Source organism: Medicago truncatula, chromosome 4 (genome assembly GCF_003473485.1).
Source record: "Medicago truncatula cultivar Jemalong A17 chromosome 4, MtrunA17r5.0-ANR, whole genome shotgun sequence".
NCBI classification, from domain to species: domain Eukaryota; kingdom Viridiplantae; phylum Streptophyta; class Magnoliopsida; order Fabales; family Fabaceae; genus Medicago; species Medicago truncatula.
Genome location: NC_053045.1, coordinates 35,444,153 through 35,463,264, shown reverse-complemented (window position 1 = coordinate 35,463,264; position 19,112 = coordinate 35,444,153). Strand labels below are relative to the sequence as shown.

The window sequence follows — 19,112 nt, the reverse complement described above, 5'->3', positions numbered from 1 at the left end:
AGAAATAATTTAGCTTGGAATTAGGTTTGCAAAGAATCTCAGTAACTATAAATATACTTACAAATTGGCTTCAAACACAACACAAGTCGTTGACATCCTCAAGTATTAGTTACATTCTTCTAAATTTTTTGAGATATTTACTTTGTTGAGTTTGTTCTTCTCCCTCAAACAATCACCAAAAATGGGTTTCCGTTTAAATGTTATTCGACGGGCATCATTCACAGCTAGCCAAGCAGCTCTAAAATCAGCAGAAGTTCCAAAGGGCTATGTTGCAGTGTATGTTGGAGAGAAACAGAAGCGGTTTGTTGTCCCAATATCATACTTGAACCAACCATTGTTTCAAGAATTGCTACATCAAGCGGAAGAAGAATTTGGATATGATCATCCCATGGGTGGCCTCACCATTCCTTGCACTGAAGGCGTCTTTCAACACGTAACTTCTTGCTTAAATTGAGCCATGAATCTGACACTTTAGCATACTGACAGATTAGTAGAGAAATTTTGTACCATAGGAATTTTTTAACTTGTAAAAATTATACCTTCTCATTGGAAACAGAGAAAAATAGTTATCTGAATCAAAAGAAAAACAACTTTCATATTTCGTTCTTGTGTAGTGACGGTAAGATCAGTTACTTTATCAATTACAATTTCAGCAATCCGCAATTTGAACATCACGTAAAAAAAGCCATCTGCTTGCCTAAGGAAAAAAGTATATCTTCATAAATTTCACAGTAAAAATAATATGAACAGTCAGTGCAGAGCTAAAGTTATTTTTCAGATCCAAAGAAAAGTACCAAACATAAGTTTATTAAGGACAGAATTTAAATAATTTTTAAGTTTTATCCACAGAATCAAATTTTTATTCTTTCTTTGTATACTGTAGAGAACCATCTCATGGAGATTAAGGCTTTGTTTGCGAGTTTGGAGTGGAAGGGAGGGGAGGGGTTTGGAAAAAAAGGGAGGAGGAAGTTGATGAAATGGATGATATTGAAAGGGAAAGACTTTGGGGGTTCATTTTTCTTCATAATACAAAATCCTCCTCATTTGAGGGAACTCGAAAAATGTATTGAGGAGGGTTTACATGTATTCTTCAAATTTAATCAATGTAATTATAATATTCATAAAATTAAAAATATATTAATCATAAGCATTCATTTATCATTTTCTAAAATAATTACTCTTTAAAAAAATGTGAAAGATTTTACCATTTTCCCCTCCAGTTCCAAACTCCCAAACAAAGCTTAAGGAGACAGATTATATATATTATTGATCAACTTCAATTAGTTCATTAATGTCTAGTGGCCTACATTGTGCATCAACAAGCCACTCCACCGTGGAAATCTCAATTTCCAAACGCACTCTTAATTTTCTGCTTCTTAAAAATAAAAAATAAAAATCAATAACAAGTTATAGTTATTTCTTTCTGCCTGTTAAAATAAGATAATCTCTTATTTTAATACTGTAACTGAACATTTCTCTAACAAAATCAGTTTTGCTAATTATAAGTAGCTATGCAAAATTCTTGAACTTAACCTTAGTCATCCGAAGGCTAAAATAATATGACTCAAAGAACAAGTGTGTGCTATTCATGCGACTTGGATAATGCCTTTGAAGCATTATTTGGAGCAACATGCAGATCAGATGACCCAAACAATTATAACTTTTTTAGGCATTAACAGACTGAAATTAAAATGTTGTTAGATTGCATTTGTAGTGAAATGTTAACATTGGACAGTTTCTTTTCAAAAGAGAAATTAATTTTTCATTCAATGATCGTCTAGAGATTCTGTACTGAACATTTATTTCATTGGAGCCTTTGATTATCAAAATGAATATTTCCTCATTCAGATGGCACATGAATATCAGTGGCTGCCATCATACATTTACCTTTGTCAACTTGACATTAAAAATATCTTATTTCATGGAGTCTTGGAGGCGATGTATATGCAGCAGCCACCTGGCTTCATTGGTCAGGGTGATACTGGTCTTGTTTACAAGTTAGAAAAATCATCGTACGGTCTATATTATATCGTAACTCAAATGACACATGAATATTAGTGAATACTATTGGATGCAAAAATGTGTTCACCTAGAACAATTTGAGTCTTCTTAGAGGTGCTACATTAGAATATTTACGACGTGTCACATGGAGAGTTGATACGTCGTCAATGCATTTTGGGATCTGACTTATTTGCTTGTCTCTCTTTTTTCTGACTTACTTGCTTCTGTATATGCAGGAAGTATTCATTTAGCAAAGAATTGAATTCAATTCAATATAGCATGTTTTTTCTGTTGCTAAGGGCATGTCTTTCTTGTTTCTTAGCAGCTCATCATAGCATGTTTTGCGGAGGTTTTATGTTGACACATGTAAATTTAGGTTTTGTATTTGCTAAGGTAGTAAGCTGTGTCAATAATAACGTCGCAAACCCAAAATCTGTGAATAAGAATTTCATTATTGACATAAATGCTAATCCAGTTTTATAAATTAAAATCGGCCAAATCTATCTTGGTTCATCCGTAGTTTAACGGTTAAACCAGACTGCAAGATAATCGGAGTCAAACCAGCCGATGAACTGGTCAGTTCCTAATTCTAAGAATGTTGAGATAGTACATACCAACTTATTTACAAAACAAATGTAAGGATCTACAAATATAGATTGGTTCTTCTAGTGACAATCAAATGCTACTACAAATGAAAACAGACAAGCTTTTTCCAAACTAAAACAGAATATAAACAAAAGTGATCCATGTCACAAATAAGCATACTGATTCTTCTAGACCAACTTGTAGTAACAATTGTTTGCACAGATTAGAACCTCATATCCCTTGCCACATGGACACTTGAAAGTAAGGCTTAAACACTTATCAACCCACTCCACACTAACAGCTTCTTCATAATCATTTCCCAATTCATCCTACAAAAACAAAAATCAATTGTTCAGCATAAAAACTATTAATCTTAAAGTCATGTATATAGTTTTAACTTGTTGTCTCCATAACTACATCGCAATTGCAGCCGCTTTTTAGAGGATTTTGAGGTCTATACAAGGGCATCACAAACACAATTTTAGTCACATCGTCCATATTTCACCACAATGTAAAGGTTCACATCGTGACCACAAGTGCGACTGCAATCGCAATTTAAAACAATGATTACAAGTGCAACTATGATCACATCAACAATTTATTATGCTTCTTAGCCAAACCCTCAGATCCTTTAAGTGGAACAAAAGGTGGTTACATATCAGCTATAATACAGCAGCATATCCGAATTTGAACAAATCACTACTTTCCATGATATGTGATGGACAACTTTGCTACTTACTAGCATTAACATATATGACTATTTCTTAACTACAGAAGACAACTTATGTGAACAAGCAAGGAAACATTCAACACCTTCCCATAAATCCCAGATCCTATATAATTGAGTTGTTAAAATTGCTGCACATATGCAACTATGATCAAATTCAATACCTTCCCATAACCCCCGGATTCTACGTAATTAAACAAGTGTGACTACGATATACATAAAAACAAGAAAAAACTTATAAATTTATGAGCATAACTTATAAGTACCAATTAAAGAACCAAATACATTGAAGATTACAATAGAAAACACAATCACCGTTAAAGATTCAAGATATGTACCTGAGATATGACTTTTTCATCTTCAGCAACAAAAGAGTCAAGAGAGTGCTCTTCTTGTTCTTGTTCTTGTTCTTTTTCATCTTCAGCATCAGGAGAGGGCTCTTCTTCTTGGTCTTTTTCATTTTCTTCCTCGACTTCCATAACTTCATCCCACACTTTCTTCATTTCTTTTAACCGATCCTTCATCCTTTTAAGCCTCTACAAAAAACAAACAAAACCCATTATTCCAAATTAAAAAAAAGATTACTTTTTTAGCAAGAAACACAAGTTTCAACACATACCATTGAATCAGATTCAGGGGTGGTTTTTTCAGCACAGTTCAAATAACGAGCTACTGCTTCTTTAACCTCAGTAGGATCGATAACTTCAGATATACATCTGCTGATCGGAGGCAGAGGCTGCAAAGCAGTTGACGGCCCTTTTACTGGCATGGATTGATCCGGAAAGGTGCATGGATCAGAGACACAGCGGCTAAGAGCATTCCCGCGGAGACTGAAAGGAATTGTAATGGCAGAGAAGCCATTACGGGTGAGATTGCTTGCGTCAAAAGAATGCTTCTTGGATGATGGTTGGTGATAAGATGATGATGATGGTGAACGGCGTTTGACAGTGTTGTTGTGAGTGTGATGATGAGGCATTGATGATGTTGGAATAATCATGGATTGTTTCTGTTTGTGAGGGATCAACATGGATTCTTGTTGAATCTGTAAATCACCCATTCTTCTGAATTGTTTTGTTTTTTGTTTTTAGATTTGAATTTGAGCTTTGGTTGTAAAGTAAGTGTGAGTGGCAAAGAGTTATGAAAAAAGAGGTATGGTTTGAGTATATATATAGGAGAGATGGTATATGATGATTTGTGAGGTTTTCAAGGGTAACTGATTTTTGTAGGTAGGATATAGAGTTAGAGACTTCGAGCGCCGAGGATCGAACCCATGATAACTAATTCTCACTGTACCAATCTCTATGTAGTATCGTAGAATTAATATTTTTTATTATTATATATGCATTTTAATCCAATGTTTTTTTTTTCTGTCCTTAAAATCTAATCAAAATGTTTAAAGGAAAAGAAGTTTTACATAATTTGTATTTGAGAGATACAAACCAAAATGGATTTCTGGCTGGTCATGACAATTTTTGCCCCTTCTGTCCACATCAGTGGTTCTAAATTGATTTTTACCACTTCACAACTCGGAACATTCATACAAAACAGTCTGCCAAAAACAAGCTGCATAAATACAATAACCGTCATGTCATGTGTTTTTTAATATGGACAAAGATTGTAACTTTTTTTAGGCTTTAGGCCAATGTTCAATGAATATATGTTATAAACTCTTAATGCCCTTTGCATATGCTTTTCAAAGTTATTTTCCTTTGTAGTGCCTTTTTGTACTTTGCATTGAAAAGTCATACTATAATGAAAAGTCAATATATATTAAAGTGGAGTAAATAAAAAACATGAAGATCTATATAGATGGATCGTTACAAGTAAATTCATTAAGTTATCTATGATCCATGAATTTAAACATGAAAAAATTGATATAATTATACCATAAGAATTTAAACATGAATTCTAAAGTGTCAGATTCATGCAAAAAGATAGGTTTATATATTAATATTGATATAATTGAGTAAATCATCCAATGATGGATCATAGATAGAAAAAATTCAATCTCTGGTAGCACGAGTCATGTTTCAGTGGCAACCTTGTCGAATGGCTCAGTTACTAGCACACATTAAATAGGGATGTTCTGCAGCTTTTAGAGTTAGGAAAAAGTAAAGTGCGAGACTATAATTCAAGAGTGATTGGATGACATACCATGATTACTTAGATAAGATATCAAAATTTTCTTCTTGTCTATATTGAGGTTTTGACTTCGAACTATGTGTACGCAACAACATTAAAATTTTGAGGAGATTTTTGTTGTATGTGATTATATTAGACTCGACAGCTGAGATACTCGATTTATACAAAGAAAAAAAAAGTAGGAGATGGTAAAAGATGTGGAGAGTCCCATGTTCATAAATGGAACTTGCACTTTGTTTTTACAGCAAAATTGAAATTAGTCTTTCTCTTTTGAGAGCAAAACTGTAACTAGTCATATCAAAGCAAAAGAAAAACAACTTTGTCATTGAAGAATTTGATTATAATTTTTTTATTTGAAACAAAAAATGTAGAGTTAACTATTTTTAACTCAATGGTTGTTATTAAAAAAAACAATTCGTTGCCTGAGAGATTCGAACTCTCACGGGGAAACCCCATGTACTTAGCAGGCACACGCCTTAACCACTCGGCCAAAGCAACTTGTTACTTAAATGCTTCTCTGCAGATTTTTTTTTGCAATATATACAATCTATGATCATTAATCATGATAGTTACTTTTAACTTTATTTTTTTTTCTTGCAAAATGGAGGATTGATTTTATATTTGAATAACTTAATCTTTCATTATTATGAAGAAATATAGAGAAAATAATGTTAATAAATTTCTCATTGAGATGAACATTTTTACAACCAAGTATGATAACAACAAAAGATTAAATATTTTGAACGTGAGAAACTAAACTACTACAAAAAATGGATCAAATAACTACGTCAGTCCTATGATATCTTCAAAAAGGTAATTCAATTCAAGTGAGAATTAATATCTAAGAAAATGTCTTCTCTGCAAGGAATGGTGAGACCACCCATTGGATGATCATATTCAAATTGTTCCTCAGCTTGGTTCAACAACTTTTGGAATGATGTTTGGTTCAAGTATGATACAGGAATCACAAAACGCTTCATTTTCTCTCCTACGTATACTGCTAGATAGCCTTTTGGCACGTCCAAACCTTTTGAAGATGATGCCCTTGATCTGATGATACTTGGTAAACGAAAACCCATTGTTGTATGTATGTGTTGAAAAGATCAGAAGCTTATTCTAAAAAGGAGAATTGTTTGTAAACAGAAGGCTCAAGTTTCTGACTTTCAAATGGTTTTGGTTGTGAATGGTTTTGTATTGGTCCTAAATGATCGTATATATAGACGATGAAAGGATATGTAACAAATAGTCGGCAACTTGAAGGAGAGCCATGAGATGGATGCAAGTCATGAGAACTATGGGAGACAAGTCCATATGAATGATCACATGGTATTGTTTTGGAGGACTTACACATGGGTCAACATCAAATTAATTTCATGGTAGATAATGCACCCCCTTCAAATAATGCAGATTAGTCTATCTATTCGTTAGTCGATACTAGCTGGACATCAGCACCATGATAATGAAGAAAACATGTCTGAAACATGTTTACACAATTATGAAGTGATAGTTAATAGATGATAAAATATGAGGTTGAACTTGAAAGGGTGGTGGTACAATGTTTAGACAACACCACATGGTATATCATCTTATCCTTTAACTCTTTCAAGAAATAATTTAGCTTGGAATTAGGTTTGCAAAGAATCTCAGTAACTATAAATATACTTACAAATTGGCTTCAAACACAACACAAGTCGTTGACATCCTCAAGTATTAGTTACATTCTTCTAAATTTTTTGAGATATTTACTTTGTTGAGTTTGTTCTTCTCTCTCAAACAATCACCAAAAATGGGTTTCCGTTTAAATGTTATTCGACGGGCATCATTCACAGCTAGCCAAGCAGCTCTAAAATCAGCAGAAGTTCCAAAGGGCTATGTTGCAGTGTATGTTGGAGAGAAACAGAAGCGGTTTGTTGTCCCAATATCATACTTGAACCAACCATTGTTTCAAGAATTGCTACATCAAGCGGAAGAAGAATTTGGATATGATCATCCCATGGGTGGCCTCACCATTCCTTGCTCCGAAGATGTGTTCCAACATATAACTTCTTGCTTGAATGGGCTATGATTCTTACACTGTAACATACTGATATACGCTAGATTAGCTGAGACATTTTTCAAATAGGCATTTATTCGACTTGTGAAGTTGTAAATTTATGACACTTTTCATGAGAAATGGAGAAATATTACCATCTGAATATCAAATTCAAAAATATACTGTCCTCTTTTTCCTTATTTATTGACAGTGAGCTCAGTTATTTTATCAGTTATAACTTCACTTTTCATGCTTATTTAAAAATTAATGCCTATCACAAGCTATAGTTTATTCTTTTATGTTTATGTCTTTTCAAATGATATGATCCGTTACTTTTATTTCTCCTATGCTAGAAAAATTAATGTCACTGTTAGAATCCAGATTAACTAAACCAGTTTTGCTAATTCCAGCCAGCTAGCTAAAATTCTTGGACTAAATCAATAACTATTGATGATTTAGCTAAATAAACATGGCTTGGCCTGTCCTCCGAAATCGGCTTTGCGCCTATTTATTCTATAATAAGAGCTTGTTTGGTTAAATTTTTTACAAATACTCAAAAACTTAAAGTTGAACATGATTATTTTAACTAATCTTATCGCCTAAATAGAAATTAGCACCTAGACTTCAATTTTTTCTCGAAGCTCCGTCAGACAGTTTATTGGTAGACACCTTTAAACTTTAGAAAAATTCCAAATCCTTTCAGTAATTAGAAGTAGATTCAAACTGACTGGCTGGTAGGACTTATGAAAGTTTTTCACTACTAGTTTTTTTCCACACATTCCGAAACAGAAAAATAGCAAATGAACTCGGTTAGATCTATACAATAGTAGTTTTGACTCAATTGTACATTTGTATTGTTAATTTGAACATCAAAAATGAAGTAGCAAAAGAAACACTAACATAATATATAAGAAACTCAAAGCCTATAAAACTTAATTATCACATCAATGTTAATAGAGGTAGTCAAATAGAAGCAGTTGGAAGCCTGAACTTCAAGAACCAAGTGCATCAATTCAGACTACATAAATCACAACACATTCACATAAAAGTAAGTTTCTCCCCTGTTATGATTCGCTTAGTTTCTTTGAATCACAACGCTCTGTCTCTCATACTATATAAATTATTTTTCTTTGAATCACAATGCTCTGTCTCTCCCCTGTTATGATTCATTTAGTTTCTTCCCGCACATACTATATAGGATTGATTTTCTTGATTTGTATTCCCGACGGAAAAAAATATATACCAAGAGATAGATGAAACTTGTATTTAATAAATTCAAGTTTTTCTATTTATTTTTAACATGAAGCAACTAAGTTATTCACTCTGTCAGATTATTCGATCGAGTTCATGTATTACATTTATTTCTCTGATACTAGAAAAATTAATGTCATTATTAAAATCCACATATAGAAGACTAGATAATTAAAAAAAATTCCTATCAATTTTGTTATGAAAAAAATAAAAATCCGTCACCTGAGAGATTCGAAATCTTGCGGGGAAACCCCATGTAATTAGCAGGCACACGCCTTACCCACTCGGCCAAAGCGACTTGTTGTTTAACAATTTTTTTTTGTTATATAAATTATTATCGAATAACTATGGGCTTCTCTGCAGAGTTACTTTTAACTTTAATTTTAATTTTTTTTCTTGTTATATATATTATTGTCCAATTTTTTTTTTGTTATATAAATTAATATCCAACATTTTTTTTGGTTATATAAATAATTATCCAATAATTGTTAAATCATGATAGTTACTTTTAACTTTAATTTTCTTTTTGTAAAAGGGGGGGTTGGTTTTATATTTAAATAACTGAATCTTCCAATATATCGTTTAAAGATGTTTTGATTTACAGATTTATATATCGAGAAATATAGAGAAAATAATGCAAATAAATTTCTCATTGAGATGAACATTTTTACAACAAGTATGATAACAACATCTACAAAAAAATGAGTAAAATATCTACGTCAGTCCTATGATATCTTCAAAGAGCTAATTCAATTTAAGTGAGAGGTAATATCCAAGAAAATGTCTTCTCTGCAAGGAATAGTTAGACCACCCATTGGATGATCATATTCAAATTGTTCCTCACTTTGGCTCAGCAGTTCTTGGAATGAGGTTTGGTTCAAGTATGATACAGGAATCACAAACCGCTTCATTTTCTCACCAACATACACTGCTAGATATCCCTTTGGAACGTCCACGGTTTTTGAAGATGATGTCCTTTTGATGATACTAGGTAAACGGAAACCCATTGTTGTATGTATGTGTTGAAAAGAAGATATTGATCTAAAAAAGAAACAGTTGTATATAGAAGACTCAAGTTTCTGAATTTCAAATGCCTTGGGATGTGAATTATTTTTTGTTGGTGCTAAATGCTTTTGCAGTCAATAATATATATAGATGAAAGGATATTTAACAAACAGTCGGCAACTACAATGATCAATTAAGGAGGACCATTAGAATTTAGCCATGGCCAGACAAGAGCATATGAAAGATCACATGGTGTTGTCTCGAAATGAATGGATATACTTCAAATGGTGTAGTAGATAGATAATGCATAATTCTTGAGCAGAAGCATCATATAATTGATAGACTTGAAAGTACAACCACAGACATGTAGAATGGTTTATGTTGATCTATTGTTATCCATGTCCTTAGAGTCACATACCAGCTTCACATCGGCATTATCATAATGAAGAAAACATGTCTGAAGCATGCTTACAAAATTATTGACGCTAATTAAATCATGAACAAATATGAGGCTATACTTGATCACATCTTATTTTTTAGCAAGTGGAAGCTTTGTATTGGACATTGTTTAGGAAAGGTAGGGTACACTCTAAGACAACACCCCATGCTACCTTATCCCTGTGCTCTCTATCCATCAAACCCTTCAATAATAGTTTCTCTTGAAATTTGGTTTTGAGAGAACTTCAAAATCTATAAATACACTTCCTCTCTCCTTCATAAACAGCACAACTGATTGGCATCATCAAATATTTAGTTACATTTGAGATTTTTTATTTGTTTTTCTCTCAAACAATAACAAAAAATGGGTTTCCGTTTAAACTCTATTCTAAGAGGATCGGTAACAGCTAGACAAACAACATCAAAATCAGTAGAAGTGAAAAAGGGCTATGTTGCCGTGTATGTTGGAGAGAAATTGGCGCGGTTTGTAGTTCCTGTATCATACTTGAATCAACCTTCATTTCAAGACTTGTTGAGTCAAGCCGAGGAAGAGTTTGGATATGATCATCCCATGGGTGGCCTCACCATTCCTTGCTCCGAAGATGTCTTCCAACATATAACTTCTTGCTTGAATGGGCTATGAATCTTATATTGTAACATACTGACATACACTAGATTAGTTGAGACATTTTTCAAATAGGAATTTATTTGACTTGTGAAGTTGTAAATATATGACTCTTTTCATGAGAAATGGACAAATTTTACCGTAAGAATGTCAAATTCAAAAATATATGTCCTCTTCTTTAATGTTTAATGATCGAGTTCATTTACTTTATCAGTTAACTTTCACTAGCTACAGTTAGTTATTTAAATATAAGCCTGCATATGAAGAATAAATAATTTTGCTGATTTAAAAAATAAAGCATACCTCAAGCTATAGTTGAAAAAAGACAATCTGTTATTTTTATTTCTGTAAAATCCTGTTAACCCTTTCTATGCAACAATACCTGTTTTGCTAATTCCAGGTAAATTAGTAGAATTCTTGCAATAAATCATTAACCATTGATAATTTAACGAAATTAATTAGGTTTGGTCTTTGTCTTCAAAAAATGTCTTTTCTTCCATTGATGATTATATATTAAGAGGTGTTTGGTTAAATATTTCACATATATTCAAAAAAAGAAAAAATTTGGATATGATTATCATAACTATTGCCTTATCTGCTAAGTACAAATTAGCACCTACTTCAATTTTATTCATAAGCTCTCTCACTTAATTTGGTTACATTCTTCAAATTCACAAGCTAAATAATTATTTCAAATCCAGGGGTAGAAATTGATTCAAATTTCAAATTTCCCTGCTAGATCTTAGGTCTTAAGTCTTTAACTCTTCTAGTTTCCTCAAAACAAAAAATCGCAGTATTGTGTTGTTTCAGTTGTATATTTCTGTAGGGAACAGGAATCTGTTATAGATAATATGTACGTTTTTTTTACTGGTCGATAATATATACTCAACAAATATCAATTTGATATAAAAACATAGTATAAGTTAGGAGTTTTTTAAATTTTCTCCTTCAAAATAATTAGAAAAACTAGATAATTGGCAACTGTCTAAAATTGTAGGTGACATCCATGCCTAAGATCAACTTGGCCACCAACTAAATGCAAATAAACCATTTTTGTTTGCAAAACAACAACAGGATCTATGACTCAAAATAAAACTACAAATAAATCAATATAGTTATATTCAGTGTTATTCTTGAAGATTCTTTTAACAATATATACTTAATTTATGACCACTAAATTATATCAGTTTCTTATTTCTTTATTTTTCTAACAGGGGCAATTCAATTTTATATATGAAGTAAATGAATTTTTCATTTTATCAGAGAGATAATAAATTGAACATTTAGCAATCGATTTTCATATTTATAATTAAGGGGAAGGAATAGAGAAATAATGTAATAGTGTTCAAAAATTTCTCATTCAGATGAACGTTTTACATCCAAGTATGATAACAACAAAAGTGAAAATCTTTTGAAGGTTAGAAACTAAAGTGCTACAAAAATTGGTCAAATATCTATGTCAGTCTTTTGATATCTTCAATTCAAGCGAGAAGTGATGTCTAAGAAAACGTCTTCTCCGCAAGGAATGGTGAGACCACCCATTGGATGATCATATTCAAATTGTTCCTCACTTTGGCTCAGCAATTCTTGGAATGATTTTTGCTTCAAATATGATATAGGGATCACAAATCTCTTCATCTCCTCTCCTACGTACACAGCTAGATATCCCTTTGGAACACCCACAGATTTTGAAGATGATGCCCTTTTGATGATACTTGGTAAACGAAAACCCATTGTTGTATTGTATGTGTTAAAAAGAAAAGATTGGTCTAAAATAGACAGACTTGTATATAGAAAAGACTAGTTTTTGAACTTCAAATGGGAGTTGGAATGTGAATGATTTGTGTTGATGCTAAAGGCTTGCAGCCATGAATATATATAGATGAAAGGATACTTAGCAAACCATCGGCAACTATAATGATCAGTGAATGAGGGCCATAATATTTGAGTCATGTTCAGACAAGAGCATATGAAACATCACATGGTGTTGTCTTTAGAATTTAGAGGACTTTCTCAAGGATCAACATCAAATCTTGTGGTAGATAGATAATGCAAGTCCCACCTTGTTGAGCAGAGGCCAGCATAGAGTTAATGAACTTGAAAGTATAACCACAAACATGTAGAGTGGTTTATGTTGACATCAACACTATCATAATGAAATAAAACATGTCTTAGCATGTTTTCACAGTTATGAAATAGTAATTAATGCATGAACAGATATGAAGCTGCTCTGCACTTGAGAAAGTCTCAATTGGTTGCAAGTAGATGCTTTGTATTTCCCATTTTTTGAGAAGGTGGGGTACAATCTTAAGACAACACCAAATGCTATATTATCTTATGCTATTTAATCGTTAACAATTTCAAATAATAATTTAGCTTGGAATTGGATTTTCAGAGAACCTCAATAACTATAAATATACTTGCTATTTCCTTCAGAAACAACATTAGTCATTGGCAACCTCAAGTGCTAGTTAAATCCTTCTTAATATATTTATATCTTTGCTCTGTTCTTCTTTTACCTAATAAGCACATAAAATGGGCTTTTGATTACCTTCTCTTATAAGTGTTAGTTACAATGCCAAAGAATTCTTTTCTTCACAATGAAACTCCTCTTGACCTTTCAGGGCACAAATCATAAGTCTAGTTGTCTGCACACACGACAACAAAATAGTGTTGCTGAGCAGAAATATCGTATTCGATACAGCTCGTACCTTATTGATCAGTGCTCATGCATCTTTCAAAATTTGAGGTATTGCACTTCTCATCGTCTGTTGTTAGATCAACTACAAGTCATTTTCAATATTGGATAATGTGATTCGACATTTCTCTTGTTTCATAAGGACCTCCTGTATTTTGTTCCTATTCGAGTGTTTGGATCCACATATTTTGTTCATGATCTACCACCTGGCCGCGAAAGATTGTATGCACGGTCTATCAAGCGAGTGCGTGTTTTCGGGGTAGTCCAGAGTTCAAAGGGGGTATCAATGTTATTTTCCATCTACACATCCTTTTTATATCTCTGCACATGTTACTTTCTTTGAGGATACTTGTGACACCAGCTACATATGATTCTGCAAAAGATGTTAGTACTCATGTGCTACCTATTCCTTTATTTGAAACACTTGTCTGTACTCACATACCTCCATGGTCACATAGTGGTTCTGAGTTTCATTATTATGGTATTATTTATCAATGTAATTTGGGATCTGACTTATTTGCTTGTCTCTCTTTTTTCTGACTTACTTGCTTCGGTATATGCAGGCAGAATTAATTTAGCAAAGAATTGAATTGAAAGCAATATGGCATGTTTTTTCTGTTGCTAAGGGCTTGTTGTTCTTGTTTCTTTGAAGCTCATCATAGCATGTTTTGCGGAGGTTTTATGTTGACACATGTAAATTTAGGTTTTGTACTTGCTAAGGTAGTAAGCTGTCTCAATAATAACATTGCAAACCCAAAATCTGTGACTAAGAATTTCATTATTGACATAAATGCTAATCCAGTTTTGTAACTTAAAAATCGGCCAAATCAATCTTGGTTCATACATAGTTTAACAGTTAAACAAGACTGCAAGATAATCGAAGTCAAACCAGCCGATGAATAAATGTAAGGATCTACAAATATAGATTGGTTCTTCTAGTGACAACCAAGTGCTACTACAAATGAAAACAGACAAGCTTTTTCCAAACTAAAACAGAATATAAACAAAAGTGATCCATGTCACAAATAAGCATACTGATTCTTCTAGACCAACTTGTAGTAACAATTGTTTGCACAGATTAGAACCTCATATCCCTTGCCACATGGACACTTGAAAGTAAGGCTTAAACACTTATCAACCCACTCCACACTAACAGCTTCTTCATAATCATTTCCCAATTCATCCTACAAAAATAAAAATCAATTGTTCAGCATAAAAACTATTAATCTTAAAGTCATGTATATCGTTTTAACTTGTTGTCGCCATATTGCCCATAAAAACATATTGCCCACAAAATTCATGAAAGGAAGAGTATTTATTCTTACCTAGATTCAGTAAATTAAAAACCAAACGAAAAATGCAGTGGAGGGAAGCACACCACACAGTTGACCAAACGAAAAATGATTGAAAACATCAATGGTTGGAATATCCCTGAAGTCTACGTTGAGAGTTTGGTATCACCTTGTTTCTAATGTAAGGATGTAGATGTGGTGCTATGTGACTTAAACTTTAGATTCGATCAATTTTATGTTAATGACTCAATCAATTTTATGTTAATTTCTGTTTATAATTTATTTTATGATTGTTCTAATTATTTGTGACTTTATTGTTCTTTGTTAATTAATGGTCGATTATATTTATATCAGGAGGAATTGAAATGCTATTCTCATATATTAGATAGATATAGTTTTTGATTCTTTCTTCATGCATTACATTTTATAGAGTTCACAAATATGGGCTGCCTGCTTCAAATGGTTTTTGATTTGAATTTCTAAGATTAGAATTAATCTTTGGCTATTAAACCAAGTCTAGCGGCGCAGCTTGTTGCCTGATTGCCTTCTGTTCAAGTGTAAATAATGATTCCATTAATCACTGACCTAATTTTATTGCTGCACAAATTTCATAATGTTTACCTCAAATCTTGAACCATACTATTATGAGCTGGAAAAATTAAATTATCATGCATGTAAAGGTTAGGAAAACTTTTATAGACATCGACGTGGTCACAATGAGTTTAAAAAAAATAACAGACTTGTCGCAGCATTAAAAGAACCACATGGAATGTGAGCTAGTTATTTTTCCCCCCTTTGTAACTGATATGCCTTGTAGTTTCTCAAGGCAGAAGTAAAATGTGTGTTATATTTGATATTAGAAGTGAAAGATCATTATGTCGTTTGAACAAAAATTGTAACTCCATTTCCTGTTTAACTTGATTCATCTAATGTGTTCGTATTCAGTTTGCAAACCCCACTTTGTATCAAATGTTCCTAATTTAATCTTCAATAAAGATATTCATATGGCAACAGTCAACATGAACAAGGAGTTACTGAAGTGGTAACTAAGGCCTAGAACATTTTATGATTATAAATAAATTGGAATCAACATTTGATTCTTCATCTTATAATCTTATCACTGTGTGCATGTCTTCCTCAATGAATATCAAATTGGCAGAATCAAACAAAAATGATGAGCAGAACTTGTTCTCTGTCACTAACCTTATTTCTAAATTGAGCAAAAACATTGCATGAAGGATTAATTTTGATTCCCTTCATCGCAGATTTATATTGAGTCTTTGTATCTCAGCTTTGTCTTCATCGCTCTTCAGCTTTAGTCTTTCACTCTTCAAATTTTCTCAAAACAGAAAATCTTAAGCTTTTATTATTTCAGTCGAATATTTATCAGTAGTGGCCATGCACTCTATAAACCATTGATTCACTAGATAGTCTAGAGGATTGCTAACTGTTTGATATTGTCGGTGATATCAATGTATAAGCTTAACTTGGACAATGAGTATATGCAAATAAACCATTTTTTTTTACAAATCAACAGGATCAATGACTCAATATTTTTCTCTGCGGATTTTTTTTCCGCAACACATACTTCACTTATGATCACTAAATTATAAAACTTACTTTTAACATTATATACTTTTGCAACAGGGGAAGTCAACTTTGTAATTGAAGTAATGAATTTCTTCATTTTATCAAATATTGATTCTAAACTGAACATTTAACAATCGATTTTCATGTTGATATTTAAAGGGAAGAAATAGAGAAATATGAAAATGGTGTTAATAAATTTCTCATTTAGATCAACATTTTACATCCAAATTACAACAAAAGTGAAAATCTTTTGAAGGTATGAAACTAAAGTGCTACAAAAATGGGTCAGATATCTACGTCAGTCCTATGATATCTTCAAAGAGCTAATTCAATTGAAGTGAGAGGTGATATCTAAGAAAATTTCTTCTCTGCAAGGAATAGTTAGACCACCCATTGGATGTTCATATTCAAATTGTTCTTCAGCTTGGCTCAACAGTTCTTGTAATGATGTTTGCTTCAAATATGATATAGGGATCACAAACCGCTTCATTTTCTCTCCTACGTACACTGCTAGATATCCCTTTGGAACGTCCACAGCTTTTGAAGATGATACTCTTGATCTGATGAGACTTGGTAAACGAAAACCCATTGTTGTATGTATGTGTTTAAAAGAGAAGCTTGGTCTAAAAAAGAAAGAGTTGTATATAGAAGACTCAAGTTTCTGAATTTCAAATGCCTTGGGATGTGAATGGTTTTTTGTTGGTCCTAAATGCCTTTGCAGCCATTAATATATATAGATGAAGGATAAATAATGAATCCGTCAGCAACTACAATGATCAATGAAGGAGGGCCATGAGATATGAGTCATGGCCAGACAAGAGCATATGAAAGATCACATGGTGTTGTCTCTAAATGAATGGATATACTTCAAATGGTGTAGTAGATAGATAATGCATAATTCTTGAGTAGAAGCATCATATGATAGATAGACTTGAAAGTAGAACCACAGACATGTAGAATGGTTTGAGTTGATCTATTGTTATCCATGGCCTTATAGTCACTTACCAGCTTCACATCGGCATTATCATAATGAAGAAAACATGTCTGAAGCATGTTTACAAAATTATGAAGTACACCAATTAAATCATGAAGAAATATGAGGCTGCACTTGAGCACATCTCATTTGGTAGCAAGTGGAAGCTTTGTATTGGACATTTGTTTAAGAAGGTAGGGTACACTCTTAGACAACACCACATGAGACCTTATCCCTATGCTCTCTATCCATCAAACCCTTCAATAATAGTTTTTGTTGAAATTTGATTTTGAGAGAACTTCAAAATCTATAAATACACTTCCTCTCGCCTTCACAAACAGGACAACTCATTGGCATCATCAAATATTTAGTTTCAACTTACATCCTTTTTACATTTGAGATTTTTTATTTGTTCTTCTCTCAAACAATAACAAAAAAATGGGTTTCCATTTCAACTCTATTCTAAGAGGATCGGTAACAGCTAGACAAGCAACATCAAAATCTGTAGAAGTGAGAAAGGGCTATGTTGCGGTGTATGTTGGAGAGAAACTGGTGCGGTTTGTAGTCCCTGTATCATACTTAAACCAACCTTCATTTCAAGACTTGTTGAGTCAATCCGAGGAAGAATTTGGATATGATCATCCCATGGGTGGCCTCACCATTCCTTGCACGGAAGATGTCTTCCAACATATAATTTCTTCCTTGAATGGACTATGAATCTTACACTGTAGCATACTCACATAGACTAGATTAATTGAGACAATTTTCATTTTAGGCATCTTTTTTACTTGTAAATATTACCCTTTTCATGGGAAATGGAGAAAATTTACTATTTGAATAACAAATTAAAGAAATTGCTGTCCTCTTTTTTATTGTTTAATAACATCATTGAGCTCATTTACGTTATCAGTTACAACTTTCACTAGCTATAGTTAGTTCCTTAAATATCAGCCTGCTTATGAAGAATAAATAATTTTATTGATTTAAAAAATAAAGCCTACCACAAGTTATAGTTAGTTCTTTGAGCCTGTTGAAAAAAGACAATCTGCTATTTTTATTTCTGTAAAATCCAGCTAAACCTTTCTATGCAGCAATACCTGTTTTGCTAATTCCAGGTAAATAACTAAATTTTTTGAAATAAATCATTAACCATTAATAATTTAGTTAAATTAATTAGGTTTGGCCTATGTCTTCAAAAAATGTCTTTTATTCCATTGATGATTATATATTAAGAGGTATAGTTTGGTTAAATATTTCACATATATTCAAAAAAAGAAAAATTTGAACCTCATTATTTTAACTATTGTCTTATCTCCCAAGTAAAAATTAGCATCTAAACTTCAATTTTATACAAGTTTAATTTAAATTTACAAGCCAGATAATTATTTCAACTCCAGGGGTTGAAGTTGATTCAAATTTCCCTGCTTGATCTTATGGCTCTGAAGTCTTTAACTCTTCTAGTTTTCTCAAAACAAAAATTGTAAGAAATTGTAGGTGACATTCATGCCTAAGCTCAACTTGGCCAACAAGTAAATGCAAATAAACCTTTTATTTTTTTTTACAAATCAACAACAGGATCTATGACTCAAAATAAAACTACAAATAAATCAATATAGCTAGACTCAGTGTTATTCTTGAAGATTTTTTCGCAATATATACTTAATTTATGACCACTAAATTATATCAGTTTTTTTTTTTTTTTTTTTTTTGTAACAGAGGAGATTCAATTTTATAAATGAAGTAAATGAATTTT

At 32.4% G+C, this 19,112-nt stretch overlaps 4 protein-coding genes and 1 non-coding gene across 5 annotated transcripts; 3 read left to right on the top strand and 2 right to left on the bottom strand.

The window, feature by feature from the left end:
• Positions 1-2,502: 2,502 nt before the first annotated feature.
• On the bottom strand, positions 2,503-4,578 carry LOC11438645 (uncharacterized). The gene is made up of 3 exons (XM_024781044.2): positions 3,933-4,578; positions 3,652-3,849; positions 2,503-2,915 (listed from the first exon to the last, which is right to left on the bottom strand). The coding sequence occupies exons 1-3, from the start codon at positions 4,368-4,370 to the stop codon at positions 2,775-2,777; spliced, it is 777 nt and encodes a 258-aa protein (XP_024636812.1). The 5' UTR covers positions 4,371-4,578; the 3' UTR covers positions 2,503-2,774.
• Positions 4,579-5,871: 1,293 nt separating this feature from the next.
• TRNAS-GCU (transfer RNA serine (anticodon GCU)) lies at positions 5,872-5,953 on the bottom strand. The gene has a single exon. It is a non-coding gene; the product is annotated as a tRNA-Ser (tRNA).
• Positions 5,954-7,185: 1,232 nt separating this feature from the next.
• Positions 7,186-7,691, top strand: LOC11444193 (auxin-induced protein 15A). The gene has a single exon (XM_003607075.4). It carries the CDS (start codon positions 7,242-7,244, stop codon positions 7,518-7,520), a length of 279 nt encoding a protein of 92 aa, XP_003607123.1. The 5' UTR covers positions 7,186-7,241; the 3' UTR covers positions 7,521-7,691.
• Positions 7,692-10,478: 2,787 nt separating this feature from the next.
• LOC11440204 (auxin-induced protein 15A) lies at positions 10,479-10,951 on the top strand. The gene has a single exon (XM_003607073.3). It carries the CDS (start codon positions 10,546-10,548, stop codon positions 10,822-10,824), a length of 279 nt encoding a protein of 92 aa, XP_003607121.1. The 5' UTR covers positions 10,479-10,545; the 3' UTR covers positions 10,825-10,951.
• A 6,729-nt stretch (positions 10,952-17,680) lies between these two features.
• Positions 17,681-18,225, top strand: LOC11445400 (auxin-induced protein 6B). The gene has a single exon (XM_003607071.3). It carries the CDS (start codon positions 17,798-17,800, stop codon positions 18,074-18,076), a length of 279 nt encoding a protein of 92 aa, XP_003607119.1. The 5' UTR covers positions 17,681-17,797; the 3' UTR covers positions 18,077-18,225.
• Positions 18,226-19,112: the final 887 nt, after the last annotated feature.